Genomic DNA, 15,283 nt, shown 5'->3' on the forward strand with positions numbered 1-15,283 from the left:
CAGTTGCCTTAATAGAGACTGTAGAGCAGTGAATCATGGAAGGTTGTAGGGGCTGAATGACTCCTTAGATGGGCCACCAAATTTATCAAATAGAGGTACAGGATGCCCAGATAGATTTAATTAATAGCTCTAACTGCTGAATTTTTATAATTTATTTTTTTAAAGGCCAAATTAAGGACATTTAGGGTATTCTGAGAAAGCCAATACAGGAAGCAGGACAAAGCCATTAAATAAGACATATTATAAATATACAGAATGCCTGGCAACCCTACACCCTAGGGCATTTCCACCCATGAAATCCTACTCATACCTGCAGGCAGTGTTTTCAGCTAGTAGAATAATTAATTTAATTCTCATTTTAATTAAATTAACCAGAGCCTTTGTTAGAAAATTCACAAGTCTAAGTTCCATACTGTGTTACTTAAAAATAATAAAAATTATTTTTTTAGAAAATGCTTCTTCATTTAATTCTAAAATTTTACTAACACAATCACACCTTCTTCGCTAGAAGTCTCCCAGCTCTTACCACAATCTTCAACTCCAGTTATTTCATAGGAAGGAGATTTACTGGTGGGCAGTTCCCATTACCCCTAATAATCCTTGTTGAGCTGAGAATCTACAGCACATAACACACATGCCCAAGAGTCAACCATGAGCCTTAAAGGTGGGACCCATACCTTTTTACTCCTTGAATCTCCAAGCAGTCAACAATGCCAAGAACCTGATACCTTCAACCAATATTTGCTAACTGAATAAATGTTCAGCCTTCCATACGTAGCCTGACTTCCTCATGGCTGGACTCAGATGGCAGAATCCTGGACTCAGCTGTTCAATAAATAAGGGAGAGAAGCTATGAATGAGCCTCAAACATGACTGCACTATAAAGATGAAGTCATTGACTGTATATATATATCAACATGTCTGTGTTATTTAACCTCTGTTTTCACATAGTTGCCTTGGCATTCTCTTGTTCCCCCATTGCCGTTTAGAGGCCCTGTTCAATGATACCCCATCCCAGCACCCCTCCTACCTCTGAAATGAGGCCATCTGATTGTAATTTTCTTACTCATCCTTTTGTCATTCTCATCAGTTTCCCCAGACATGCCTCATCATTCATAAAAAACAGCGGGAACGAACTTGTGTATACACCGGCTCACCCCTCCCTTCCTCTCCTGACCTCAGCCTAGGCAGTTCGGGCAGCCACAGCAGTGCTCCCTCTCATACCCTGCCCACCGTACCAAAATCCAGCCCCAGATCGAGTGAAACACACAATTTCTACATTCTGATCGGTTGAGTGAAGCTTAAGCCCCTGCTACCATTTCAGACTATGCGTGCTGAGATTTCTAGTCCAGCCTTAGCTGGATCTTTCAAACCTGCCTGGTACATGTCTTCACCCTTAGTGGACTTTTTTTCCTGTTTTCTGCAGAGGGCCTTGTTATTTTTCTGAAATTTCTAATACCGTCTTGGATTCTTTAATTCTCATGGGATGTGCTAAGAGACCAAGATAATCCATTGAAAATTCTTTTAAGCTCTGTCAGTAGCACAAAATATTTCAGTAGCTTTAACCTGCCTTTACTGCTGTCCCTCAGGAAAATACATTCTTCCTCGAGTAAGCTAACCCCTTGCCTTGTGCATATGGTCCAATCCTTCTGTCTCCTGGGGCCTCAATGAATCTCTCACTTAGCTTCATTGTGTTCCACGGTAGAAGGCCCCAACCCTTCAACGATGAAAGTGCCCAAATCTCTCATCAGAGTACCCACCCTCCAGTGCCTGCTCCATCTTGCCCTCTTCAGTCCCAATGTTCTCGAACGATTGATCTACATGCTCTGCCTCTATTTTCTCATACCCCTCTCCCTCCTGCACTATTCTGTAAAAAGATACTCATCCTTCATGTTTTCTGAAACTTCCTTTTTGAAAACCATCAGTACCTAACTCAGCAGCCTCTTTTCCTTTTCCTGTCAACATCACACACCCCCATTCTGCAGAGAAAAATACTGAGCCTCAGAAAATCACGTGCCACAGGAGGTAGGGTCAGGATTCAAACCTAACTCTTTCCAACACTACATTTCTATTATATCACAAAGTCCCTTTCCATCCCACACTGTCTCGTGGACTGTTTCCTTCAGACAAATTCCCGAAAACAGGATTAGTGGGTCAAATTATATGAATATTTATCAAACAATAGGTATATATTGACTACCTATTATGTACTCTGTATGTACCTATGTAGCAAGTATTAAGTTTGCTGAGGAAACAGCAACAAGGCAAGCTTGTAGGCTTTGGCAGGGAGGAGGAAAGCAGGCAAGGAGGGGAGGGAGACAGAATTAAACAAGCCCTTATCATTACCTGTGGTGAGTACCATAATAAAGGACAGACAAAGGCAATTAGCCTAAGTCTAAGGGGCCAGAGAAGGCTTCTCAACTGGGGAGAATGTTCAAACCAAAACCTAAAAGAAAGATGGAATTAACCAGATGAATGAAGATGAGAGAGGAGAGTGTTACAGACAAGAGAGAGAAAATGTGTAAAAAGCCAAGAGGCTAAAGTCAGCATGGGGAATTTTAGAAAATGGAAAAATTTTATCTGGTGAGAATAAAAGGCTGGAGAGGCAGGCATTAAGTGACTCATAGGTCAGGTTGAGTAACTCTGGTCATTAAAAGGTTTCAGGCAGAAGACAGAGGATGTGACTGGCTTCTTGCTTTTAGAAAGACCTCTTTGGCTTCAGAAAGGAGAACAGATAGGAGAGGAGTGGATTGGGGGCAGGGAGAGCACTTGGGAGGCTGTTATAATAATCCAAGGTGAGTGAGGGAAAAATCAGACTTACTCAAAGTGGGGGAATAGATCTAGTAGATGGGACTTGGAGATTAATGGCAAGAGGAAAAGGCTCTTGATGTATATTGCCAAAATTGTTTTCAAAATGCAGTACCAATTCATACTGCTTTGGGTAGCCTTCATGTGTCCCCACATGGAAGGACATCTTTCCGTCATTACCTGCACTAGACCTCTTTGCAGGAAGATATAATTGACCACGATCTCTTTTCAAGATTCTAGAACATACTCTGTCACACTCACCAAATCCTTTACAGTATAGGGAACATACAATTTAAAAAGTAAACATGGGAGAGAATCTCTTGAATCTTCTCTTTGCTCTCAGACTCCTTGCTTAGTTTCTCTTGGATTAACACCTTTCCCTGACCTCCTACATGATTACAACCCAGGGTCCTGTGCTTGTTTCTCTCATTCCACACTCACCATAAGCCAGTGCTACCCAGGCCTCCATCTCCTATGTACAGAGTCCTTATTTCCACATCTACATATGGGATTCTAGACCTGTTTTCTCTAGCTGCCTGCTGATCATCTCTACCATGATAATAACCTATTTCATTCCTTCATATGAAACAAAATTTACCTCCTCTACTCCAAACTGATCCTTTTCAGTGTGCTTCTAATCTCAATTCACAGCCTAGTCATCTCATTCACAAAAGGTAGAATTCACAGGGTGACATTCATTACAACTTCTTCACCAGTATATTTAGTTCATCACAAAGCCTGTCAATCCAACTTCAGAAGTATCTCTTGAATTCCCTCACCTGCATTCTCAGGTTCATAGCTCAGAATTTTGTCAAAGGCATTTTAATAGCTCTCAGTCAGGTATATGGTGTCTCCAACGTCACATCTTTGCCCACAGTTTGAGTTGTTTTGGCTTTGTCTTTTTTTAATAACACAAATTGGGCCACATCACATCCATGTGTAGTAATTGTTGATGATTTCCATTTGCCCCATGACAAATCAGAACTTCTAAAACCTGGACGTCAACTTACATCTCTGGTCTCACCTCACCATAACTTATACCGGTCACATGCAAGAGCCTGTTATTTCCCAAACCTGCTCTTGTGCTACCCATTCTGTCTCCTAGCAAAATCTACTTTAACTCACAGACAAGCTCAAATCTTACTACTTTCTCAGAAGACTTTCCAAACTCTTTGTCTTCTGACTAGCTACTTTGTGCTACTTGCAACTTCCTCTCTGTTCCAATGGCATATCTTTTACACGCCTATTTTGCTATTTATCACACTCTATCATAATTGTCTATATGACTCTCCCACGAGGTATTGAATCTCCTCAAGAGCAGGGACCATGGAACCCCAGAACCTAATACACAGCTGGCCTGGCATGTGGTGTGTGCTCACTGCATGCCTAGGAAAGCATGAAGGAAGGGGAGGGGGAATCATGTTCCGCGGAACCACCACAACAGCATAGCCAAAACAATCATTGAAAATAATTTCCAAATACAGAAAGTCAGTCATGAACATTCTATTCATCTCTGCCTTCCTCCCTCATTTCCATTTAGTCCTTTTCTCTCATCCTCAATTCCATTTAGTCCCCTCCAACTTTACATTAACTCTATCATCAGTACTAATGGCACCCAGCCACAGGACCTAATTTTATTAATATTCACCTTCTCATGATGCTAAGAGGCATCCTGACATCATGAGAAAAGCACTGGACTAAGAGTGGGGAACCCAGGTGTTCTAGATGATTAATTCATTTCACAAATATTTATGGAGCACGTGCTATGGGGCAGGTACTGTTCTAAGTGTTTGGGGTACATTCATGAACAAAAAAGACAAAATTCCCTGCCTTCATGATGCTTACACTCCATTAGAGAGAGAAGAGGATGGACAATAAATAATACACGTGTTAAATAAATACTTTGGAAGGTGATGATCACAGGAACCAGGCTGGAAATTGGTGTGGGGAGAGGGCATATAGGTTGTACCTTTAAATGAAAGCCCTTCATGAAAAGATGAGATTTGGGCCAAGGAGGCGATGCAGTTGCCCGATGCAGAGGTACATGAGAAGAGCATCCAGACATCGGTAATAGCATAGCAAAGGCAGTATGGTGGAGTGTGCCTGGCCATACTTGTTTGAGGATCGACAAGAAGGCCTTTGTGGCCTAAAGAGAATAAGTGAAGGGAGAGAGGTAGCAGACTAAATCCAGGAAGTTAATAAAGCCAGCTGATGAAGAGTCTCATAAACTGTTATTATCAGGACTTGGACTTTCATTCCAAGTGAGATGAGCATTCATTCCAGACTTTAAGTAGGGGAGTGCCATGATTTGACTGGAAGTCATTTGGCTGCTGTGCTAAAAATAGATTGATTGGAGGGAAGAAAAGATAGAGCTAGGGAGGAAGTCGGGAGGGCATTGTAGTAATCCTGGCAAAAGACGGTGGTTCAAAGCAGGGTGGTGGCAGAGAAGGGGAGAAATCGCTGGCTTCCAGATACAGTTTTTGATAGAACCGACAGGATTCCTGACAGACTCAGTATAGGATGTGAGAGAAAAAGAGGAGTCAGAGACAACTACAAGAGTTTTGGACTGAGACACTGAGAGAAGGAAGTTTCCATCAGCTGAGGTAGGGAGGCTACAGGAGGAACAGAATTGATCAGGGGGCAGGGGGTTGGGGAGGTAGGAGTGCCCGGGGGTTGGGAGTCTAGTTTTGGAATGCCTATTAGATGTCCAAGGAAATAAGTTGAGGACGCAGTTGGATGTATGAGTCTTGAGTCTGGGAAAAATTTAAATTTGAAGTCATTAGTGAATAGATGGCTTTCAAAATTATATGACTGATAAGATTCCATGTATCCCAACCCAAATGCAATTATCTGCTTTTCCTTAGCCGAATTATCTTATCTCTCCACGTCTCATTTTCATCATCTCTACAATGACAAAGTTAAGCTAAATAAGTGATTTTCAACTGTGTTCCATGGAGCACTAGGGTTCTGTAGACTGAGCTGCCAGGATCAGAGAGATGTTTGCCCTCCCTTTGCCTACACCAATGAGCAGGTCCATATTTTTACAATAAAAATCAGACATTCATTTAAAGATGCTACAAACTGATATTTATGGTGCATATACTATAGTGGACTAGGATATGTGTGTATGGTGGGGGGAGAGTAACTTTCCAGATGAAATAATAAACAGCGTCTCATTTAGAACGACCCCCTATATCTGGATCCTGACCAGTGAGCTGTCAAAGGGATATGTGTAAATAAAGGTACAGATTAGCAATAGTATGCAGTTGTCCTAAAAAATGCTTACCATAGTCAACATGTACTCAAAGCTTCCTTTTTAAAAGGTATTTACCAAAAATCAAATTCAAAGACCAAAAGATGATATTCCATTTCTTTTAGAACCAATTAGTGATTGCAGTTGAGTATTCAGAAATTTCTTTGACCCTAAGACCATGAATAATCAATAATTTTAACTGTAGAACAATTGATAATTTTATTTGCAGAAAAATACAGTGAGGTTAATCCTAGAAGATTTTAGAAATAGTTTAGTCAATTGCCCTTCCTTTACAGTGGAGGAGCAGAGGCCCACAGGTCAAAGGTCATGCTGAAACTGGGACCTCGGCCATCTCCTGACCCCTGTGCTCTTTTTACCACACTATGCTGATGTCAAGGCTGCTTCAGAAATGCCGCTGACACATTTAAGGCAGAAATCAACACTGATTGGTGATCTTCCTATTTTTCTAATCTGTTAATTTTACATTAATGCTCCTCCTATTTTCCCACAGTTCTAAGGATCGTCCTTGCTGTTGCCTTTTTCCTCGTGTCTGGTATCCTGGCAGTGCTGCTATTTACCCTCGTTCGCTATGGGCCCTGCTGGCAGAGAGAATCCTATGGGAGCATCTGAATAGACGGCTGAAGAAGGGCAGACACACCGGGCCAACCTTCAGTGAAGCGGCTTCTGTCAGCGACACAGCATTCCAAGGACAGTTTCACCACGTGGGCATCACACTCTTCCTTTCGAGTGTGCCCAGAGCAGGAACTCACAGTGACCCCGGGACAGCTGCCGGGCTGACTGATGAATGAACACCCAGGTTGTTGAGTTAGGTCTCCTCCTCAGGGGGCAGGCTTCTCATTTGGCTGGAAAGGAGCTGCGTGCGGAGGACAGGCGTGCTCTCTAGCACAGGCATCTGGAGAGAAATGAGGAGACAAACTCCAATCAGCCTTTTGCCTGCAAAGATCAAAAAGTTTCAAGGTGTGGCAAAGACATAGATCAAAGAAGACTGGACAATGGGGGAAAATTAGACTAGAAGTAGACGCATATAAGGTGATTCTTAAGAATTAAGACCTAGTTGGAAGGTTTAATACATCTGTTTTTTCAGCCATTAAGTAGGTTTAATACAAACATATATACATTCTGGAAAACAAATGTCTACCAGGTGTTTGATAGCCAACGCATACATACACATATCTATATCTGAAAATGCCTGAGAAAGAGATTTTTTTAATTCTCAGGTACCATAATATCAGCTACTTTAGTTGTAGCTCAGGTCATTTGCCCACAATTTCTATGATGGAGAATAAGAAAAATCTATGTGCCCATAGGGTTTTGGGGTTTTTTTTTTTTACATCAACTATCAGAGCTGGATATTTTTAAAGTTCTAATTTCTTTATTTCATTAGGAGATTAATTAGGAGATTTTACTTTGATAAGGGCTATTCATGGCCATGATGAAATGATAATGTACTTTAATTGCTACAAAAAGATCTGAATTTCTCAAGTGATGAGGTAGATAGAAAAGTAGACTAAAGGATGAAGACCAACTGCCTCAGCTCCGAATCAAGTTGGAACAATTTTTTTTAAATCTTAAACCTTGGTTTTGTGGTCCAGAAATGAAAAGTCTGACTAGATGAACACAGAAGTCACATCTAGTTCTTAGGTTCTGTTGACAGTTTGTCTTCTCATATTGTACTCTGGATTGGTCATTGTCTAAATGAGTGCATGCATGAATTGTATCCTTATAGTAAGTCTGAAATTCACTTTTAACTGTTTTATTCTTCGTTGAGCTTCCAACCATCCATTTGGTGGGAAATTGAATCCTCTTCATTGGTAGTGTTCTTCACCTCCTCAGGTTCAGCTAAAGGCGCCGGGATGTATCTGGTGGAAAGAGTGAGACAAGGGTTCACGAGGCCACTGTCCACACTGGTCTCCAATCAGCTCACTTTCCATTCCCCTGTGGTGTCCTGAAGGTAGGCAGAGGACATTGGTTCCCTGGCTCCCATGACAACAAAACAGGATTTCACCAGCCTGGCATTGTCCAGTCCCCTAAGAGGGTGACACCCACAAGCAGTGCTGGCATCTTTGACCAGCACAAAACCCTGCCCCCCCGAACCCTACCCCATCTCTTAGTCTCAGAAATCTTCCTCTCCCCTGGGATCCCACAGCTTCCCCCGGTTAAACTCCAGGCGCTCACCTCTGTCATCCTCACTTTCTACGTATTCTCACTGAGCCAAGCCTATTGCAAACAGAAGCCTGAGGAGCTGCCTTCTCCTGCCTGGCAACTGCTGCTTTCTGCTGGAACACAAGAGGCACACAGGCAAAGGGGTGCAAGATTTAGCTACATTCTCACCTTGGGAAATGGAAAAACATCTACAGCAGCAAGAACAAAGGACAAATTTCTGTCTCTATAAAGTACCTAGCCATATCAGTAAGGAAGCCACAACATCTCATGCTATTTATTTAAAATGGAAGTATGAACAGAGCTGTAAGTCATGGGTTTTCTCACTCATTCAACAAATATCTATAGAAGGCCTGTTATTTGCTAATTGCTGGCCTAGATGCTGGATTGTCTAACCCTAAGTGATTATTAAGGTATTTGGCCTCAACAATTATCTTATACAGGGTTGATAGAATGTAAAAATAAAAGCTTTCACCACCTTTTCCTCACACACACACACACACACACACGTTTTTGTTTTTGTTTTTGTTTTACCATAAGTGGCACAAAGGACTTCTACTTTCTACTGGGTCTGAGGGATTTTTTTTTAACATCCTCTTTTCTCTTCCTTCCACGATCCTTTGATTACTGTAAAGAAAACTCTAACTCCACTCCCAACTTAATTGTTTCTTTTACCTTCTACAGAACTACACTGTTGATTAATGTTGTTATTGTTTTTCATATTTCATGGCAGTATTCCCATAGGACAAATGAAAATTCAAAGTGACAAATGATCTATAGTGACAAAACAGAGAGCACAAATGTACTGTAACATTTCTCAGGAAATAAGTTAATCATCCAGCTTCAATAGGAAAGTATCTCTACTGATAAAAGTGACTTTTTCAGATGGGTCAGGAAAGATAAGTTCATTTGACACAATGATGAATATTGTTTGAAAGACAATTGCTAGGGTTGAGATAAACTCTGCTCTGAAATATATTCCCCATATTTGAACCACTGTAGGGCCTTTGAACAGAATTAGAATATTGCAATAATTACTACATCGATGTAGCTACATTCCCTACCATAAAAAATATCAGCAATGTATATGTAGGAAAGTTCTAAGGAGGACTTGTAGGTAGAATATTTCTAGCTAGAATGACATTTCGTAAAGAAAGTATTAAGGGAACATGATAGCAAAAGGAATACTTTGTGGTATTAGAAGAGTACATGCATTAAAGGAAAATATTTTACTGGAAGTCATTCATCCAACAAAACTCTTTTATATTAGAACTGGCATTTCTTCTTCCAAGTATGTTCCCTATTCTCCTGCCTTCCTGTTTTCTGTCTTATTCTAATATTGTTGGCATTGATTCTTTCTTCATAGCCAGGGGGATTTCTTGGTAAATAAAAGTCAAAATGTTAGTTTTCTCTTTTAAAACACCCTTTGTAGAAACCCCATTTGAACAATAAGGGGGACATACACCATAAGGGATATTTGGGTGCTTTAGACCAGGGCTAATAAAAACATAATGCAAGCCACAAATGAGAGCCACATGTGGGATTTCAAGTTTTCTAACAGCCGTATTTCAAAAGGTAAAAATAAAGAATAAAGTTAATTCTAATTTAACCAGGGCATCTAAAATATCCCTTCAGCATATAATCAATATTTTAAAATTATTAATGAGATATTTTACAGCTTTTTATACTAAGTATTTGAAATCTGATGTACATTTCACCCTCACAGCACATTTCAGTTTGGACCAGGCACATGTCAAGTCTCAACAGCCATATAGTGGCTACCGCATTGGACAGCACCTCCAGAGACCATTTTGAAGCAGAAAGAATGCATGCTTTGTTATAATTTGTAAAATCTACTTTCAGATTATTGTGAAAACATGAAAGTCCTATTTTTATGTCTACATCTTACTATTTTTGCATGTGTGCTGAATGAATGAAAGATTTTTCTGAAATGATTTTCTTTTCCCTTTTAAGATTTTATTTATTTATTTTTAGAGAGAAGGGGAAGGAGGGTGAAAGAGGAAGAGAAACGTTGACCGGCTTGCCTCCTGCACAGCCCCAACTGGGGACCTGACCCACGACGCAGGCATGTGCCCTGACTAGGAACTAAACCAGTGAACTTGTGGTTCATAGGGCAGTGCTCAATTCACTGAGCCACACCAGCCAGGGCTGAAATGATTTATTTTTAAACTTGCCTTAGGTAGCAACCTATACTTTTTTTATAACTACCCTAAAATAAATGGACAAGTTCCTCTTCTTATTAAACGTTTTAAGAAAAAAATTGACAACATGCTTAGAAAATAAGTACTGCTAGATTGGGGGGGCGTGTCTTTTAAAAGGTTTATTAATTTTTTTATTGTAAGTAATTGTATTCAAAACAAAAATAAACGCAGATACTACAGAAGAGTATAAAATGCAAAGTAAAAAATCTTTGCATTTTATCATGAGAAGCAATGCTGTCAACAGCATCTGGCGTGTGTTCCCCTGGTGGTTAGCATGAATTGTATGAACTGTACTTATACTTTTATTTTCTGAAATTTCACATCGTTATGGTTCTTATAACCCATGTTGCACTCCTTCTTATGTGTTTTTTTCATTTTATTGAAGTAATTTTTAAAGGATACGTGAGCACTAAGCTTTCTGATGCTGATCCAAATATGTCTGTATTTAGCCCTCTTATCTGTCAATTGTCTAAATAGAAAAGTTTTCAGGTTGAAAACCATTTTCCTCCAGAATAGGAATGCAGTATTACTCTGTTGCCTTCTAGCATACAGGACTGCTGATGAGAAATTTGATATCAGTCTGATTCTTATTCCAATGTAATGATCTGCTGCTGTTTGTTTTATTTTATGTATGCATGTACATGCATATGTTCATGTGTATGTATTGCTGAATATTTTAATACATTCTTTTCATCCCTGAAATTCTAAAATTTTACTAGACTATATTTAGGCATGGGTATTTGTTTTCTCTCTAATCCTGTATGGCTTACGTGTGTCTTTGACTCAAGCAAATTGCATTCTGGAACTTGAATTTCCTAGTTCTATAGTCCATGCCTCGGGAGGGGTTTTTCTCATATTTTCCATCTTTTTATCTTATTTCTCTACATTCTAAGAAATATCATTTCCTAGAACACTCTTGGTCTTCAGTAAATGCATTACTCTTTCTATTTCTAAGAATTCTTTCCTATTTATTGATTGTTCTTTTTTCACAGTGGCCTCTTCTTATTTTATAAATTTAATCAATCCTTGAATATCTTTAAGGACACTACTTAGAATTTTTTTCAAGTTCTCCTGTGTTCCCTAAATTATATCTGTTTTCTCTGGGCTCAGTTGTTTGAATTTACTAATCTTGAACCCTTTCTTTCATCCCCTGGGTTTTTTTCAAATTCTTATGAATCATAGTCCACAAATGAAAAATCTGGTGGATTAGTAGGAATGGCCTATGTTGGTTCCCCTTTTAACTCTGTAAAGCTATTTCCTCAAGAAACATCTTGAATAACTGTCTTAAAATTCTCTTTTGCTAATTACAACATCTTGGTCATCTTAGGACTAGTCTAAATTGAGTGTCTTTTCTCCTAAGTAGGGGTTATGTTTTTCTGTTTCTTTGTATATACAGTAATTTTGGAATGTCTTAGACATTGTCAATGAGACATTGTAGAGACTCTGGATTTTATTTTGTTCCTCTAGAAATCTTCGGGTTTTGATTTTAAGCACTCAGTTAAATTGGCTGAACTCAAATGACAAACTGTGTTCCCTGCAAAGGACAGCAGCTCAAATCTCAGTTCAGTTCTTTTAGCCAAAGTTAAGCTACTTGGAGGCTTCCGTTGTACGCTTAGTTCAAGCTCTAGGGCTCAGCCACAGAATTTGTGTATCGTTTTCCTCTCTGGCTTTCAATTGTGGTGAATTTTGTTCTCACCTCTAGAGGCTGTGGATGCCTTCAAACTTTGTCCTCTGACATTTCAAACCTCTTAGACTAAAGCTTTCTCCCCCTGCATTTTAGCTATTCCATCCCCACTGTCTGCCCCTGCATGGCACAAACTTGAACCTGCCCTCAGGCTACGAGCCATAAAAAATAACAATCACCCCTCTTTCCAATTGCTGACTCTCCTCTGGTATCTGCCTGCTTTTGATTGCTCCCAAGTATCTTTAAATAGTTGTATTTTTTATTTTGCCACTGTTCATAGCTGTTACCTGTGGAAGTTAGTCTAATAGGATGGACAAAACCATTACTGGAAGTGGTTGCTGTCTCTTGAATGGGAAGGGCTGGCAAGGGTGGGGTTACAGCATCAGGTACCCAGTAGTGTACGTCAGCTCGGTACACATCAAAAAGTGGCGGGACTTTACTCTTGGCCGGAGGGCTTCTGTGTATATATTGTCTGAGTGGAATGATCTTAACCTTTGCAATTTCCCCTTCATGCCTGCAGTGTAAATCCTGAATCGCTCACCATCTGCTCTGCTTCTCCAGGGCACAGCAAGGAGCCACCCCTCCCTGATTCGGCCAAAAAAGAGCATCCTCTTTTCACAGAGAGCACGCCTCCAGATTTTGCCTTGGAAGCAGCCACTCTGTCTCTCTGGAGGAAGAAGTGGGATGAGCAGCTGATAGGGAATGCATTTTTCACTCACCCTGATAAGTACTCCCCAGTTCCCTGATGCTCTGTGGGGTGAGCCAAGCTGCAGCCTTCTCTGTGGCTCCCTCAGAAAGAACTGCATTCATCTCTGGTGGGTCGGACTGCAGTTTCCCGGTTTTGGCTTCTTCATCAGTTTCCTCACTTCTGCTCATCACTGAAGAATTTCTCAAAATATCTGACCTGCTGATGTCACTCTCTCTAGCACTGTTATGATTTCCTTTTTATTTTTAACATCTTTTCTATTATTTCAGTATAACATTGGGAGGAAGGGAAGTTAGGTTCAATAGGTCTTTCCCCCCCCAACCTCAAACAGGAAGCACTGAGTTTGCCTAGCAAAGGGGCCTATAATTATCTGCCAAAGTTAAGAGAGACAGTCAAGACACAGAAGTGAAGAAAAAAAAAACCACCATAACACTGTACACATAATGTAACTTAATCTCACAAACACTTGTTAAGTGCCTGTTCTTAGCCTGAAGTAGAATACTTGGTTTCCATCATATTTTTCAAAGGGAATCTTAGTTCAAGAGAAAGTTAAGTGCAGTGGGGCCATTATTTAGCATGAGGAGCACAGGTACTGAATTAATTATAGACCCTGTCTTCATAGGGCTCACTGGTGAATAATTTCTTTAACTGGGCTTTTCATTTTTCACTAGCTTATGTTTTTCCTCCAGAGCACTGCAAGGATTTGGCCCTTCCTCTTTATAGTGGCCACTAAATCTTGCCCTTTAGCATCTAATTTCTGGTTTTAAACCGTGAGGTCCTTGTCTTTCCAGTTAACTTTGCACAACATTCTTATGACTCATTTCCAGCTCTTGTTCAAGAATATCCATTGGGCTACATCAAATTAGGTCCTCTATAAATACCTTTTGGCTGACCCTACCAATGCTACTAACCATACTAGCTTTTATTCAGTTTCAAGCTGGAGAGGATTCATAAAGCCCCACCTCAAGTTCACTGGCTATAGAGACTCTACCAGAAGCATCACTAAGCCAGTACTTCTCTAACTTTGTGTGCATAAGAATCTCCTAGAATGTTTGTGAAAGATTCAGGTTCCCAGGCCTCGCTCCCAGAATTCTGAATTGGTAAACCTAGGAATCTGCCACGTTAGCAGGTATCACATGTGATTCTGAGGTAGGCAGCTCCCGCTGCTCTAAACTATGCCCTGTCAGGGGCTTCCAATCTTGTGGTGTCTCTGGGCCACCCTGGAGGAAGAGTTGTCTTGGGCCACACATTAAATACACTGAGACATGTTACCACACACAAAAAAATCTCATACTGTTTTAAGTAAATTTACAATTTTGTGTTGGGCTGCATTCATAACCATCCTGGGCCGCAGGTTCGACGTCCCTGCCACTCTTACGATTTGCAGAATCCTCACCTACTACTTCAGGTTTATCTACTTCATTGAGATTCTGGAAAGTAACTCAAAGGTCTAAAAATGCCTTAATTAAGTAGGCATTGAAGTTTGTTTTGTTTTGTTTTGTCTTACTTTGGGGTATATATACTACGTTCCCTTGTTGTTCATAGGTAGACTTTACATCTTTTCTATTATGCAAGGCCAAATTTTAGTTATAGCCTGGTTACATGCTACATTGTTGATATCTTCAACTGGTGAATGCTTAGGAAATATAAATTCCTTTTAAACTTAACCTAAATAAAACATTAAATGAGGTAAATATGGTGTCAAATTATGTTGGTTAAGATGACTTTTTTATTTTTTGAAGGTAAGAACTATATTTTATTTTTTTTAAAAGTCATTTGATGACACAAGATGAGAGAAAAGCTAAAAACAATGTAAGGAGTGAGAATTAATGGTGTTCATTCCACATACAATTATCTGTATAAAACGATTTCCCCCGGAAGTAGCTTTAATGGTTTTTGCTGTGGAATACCATGGGTCTATCCTTAGAGCATTTGCACCACGCTTTTTCCCCTGGATTTTTAACTTCATATAACTTTCAGAAATTGGAGAGCAAAAATTTTGCTTGTCACGGCACAGCACTATAAAAAAGCTTATTTAATTTATCAAAATGTATTTATTTCCAAACCATGCTTTTTTTTTGTTATTTTTGTTCATATTATCAGGATGACAAATCTATAGAATATATTCTTGTATCTTAAATTCTAATCTTCATACTAATCTTAAAATTTTGTGACATGCCTTTTTCCTTTTCCCCCACAGTTTTAATGTATATTATTCTTCAATGAATTTTTTGTAAACTTACACTTTTTTGGTTATTTTACTTTTAAAAAATGAAAAATTAATTTAAAAAATGCAAAAAACTGTTGGATTATTTATTTTAGAAATCTCCCCCCTTTGTGTTGGACTGCAAATCGAGTTTCTCTTTAGGTCTTTCACAGCTGGGACTGAGGATGTATGTAGAAGTTCTGTGACAATACAGAGGGAAAAA

At 39.7% G+C, this 15,283-nt stretch overlaps 1 protein-coding gene across 2 annotated transcripts in view; it reads left to right on the plus strand.

The window, feature by feature from the left end:
• ACP3 (acid phosphatase 3) overlaps positions 1-7,467 on the plus strand; it is a 41,791-nt gene extending 34,324 nt beyond the window's left edge. Inside the window, exon 10 of one of the 2 annotated variants that reach the window (XM_054594865.1) lies at positions 6,573-7,467. In XM_054594865.1, the coding sequence (XP_054450840.1) occupies positions 6,573-6,870 (298 nt within the window). In that variant the 3' untranslated portion in view covers positions 6,871-7,467. The remainder of the gene's footprint in view (positions 1-6,572) is intronic. The other variant, XM_054594866.1, reaches the window with a different exon arrangement.
• Positions 7,468-15,283: the final 7,816 nt, after the last annotated feature.

This window comes from Pteronotus mesoamericanus, unplaced genomic scaffold (assembly GCF_021234165.1).
Source record: "Pteronotus mesoamericanus isolate MK-2021 breed Mesoamerican mustached bat unplaced genomic scaffold, CSHL_Meso_final scaffold_54, whole genome shotgun sequence".
Taxonomy (NCBI): Eukaryota; Metazoa; Chordata; class Mammalia; order Chiroptera; family Mormoopidae; genus Pteronotus; species Pteronotus mesoamericanus.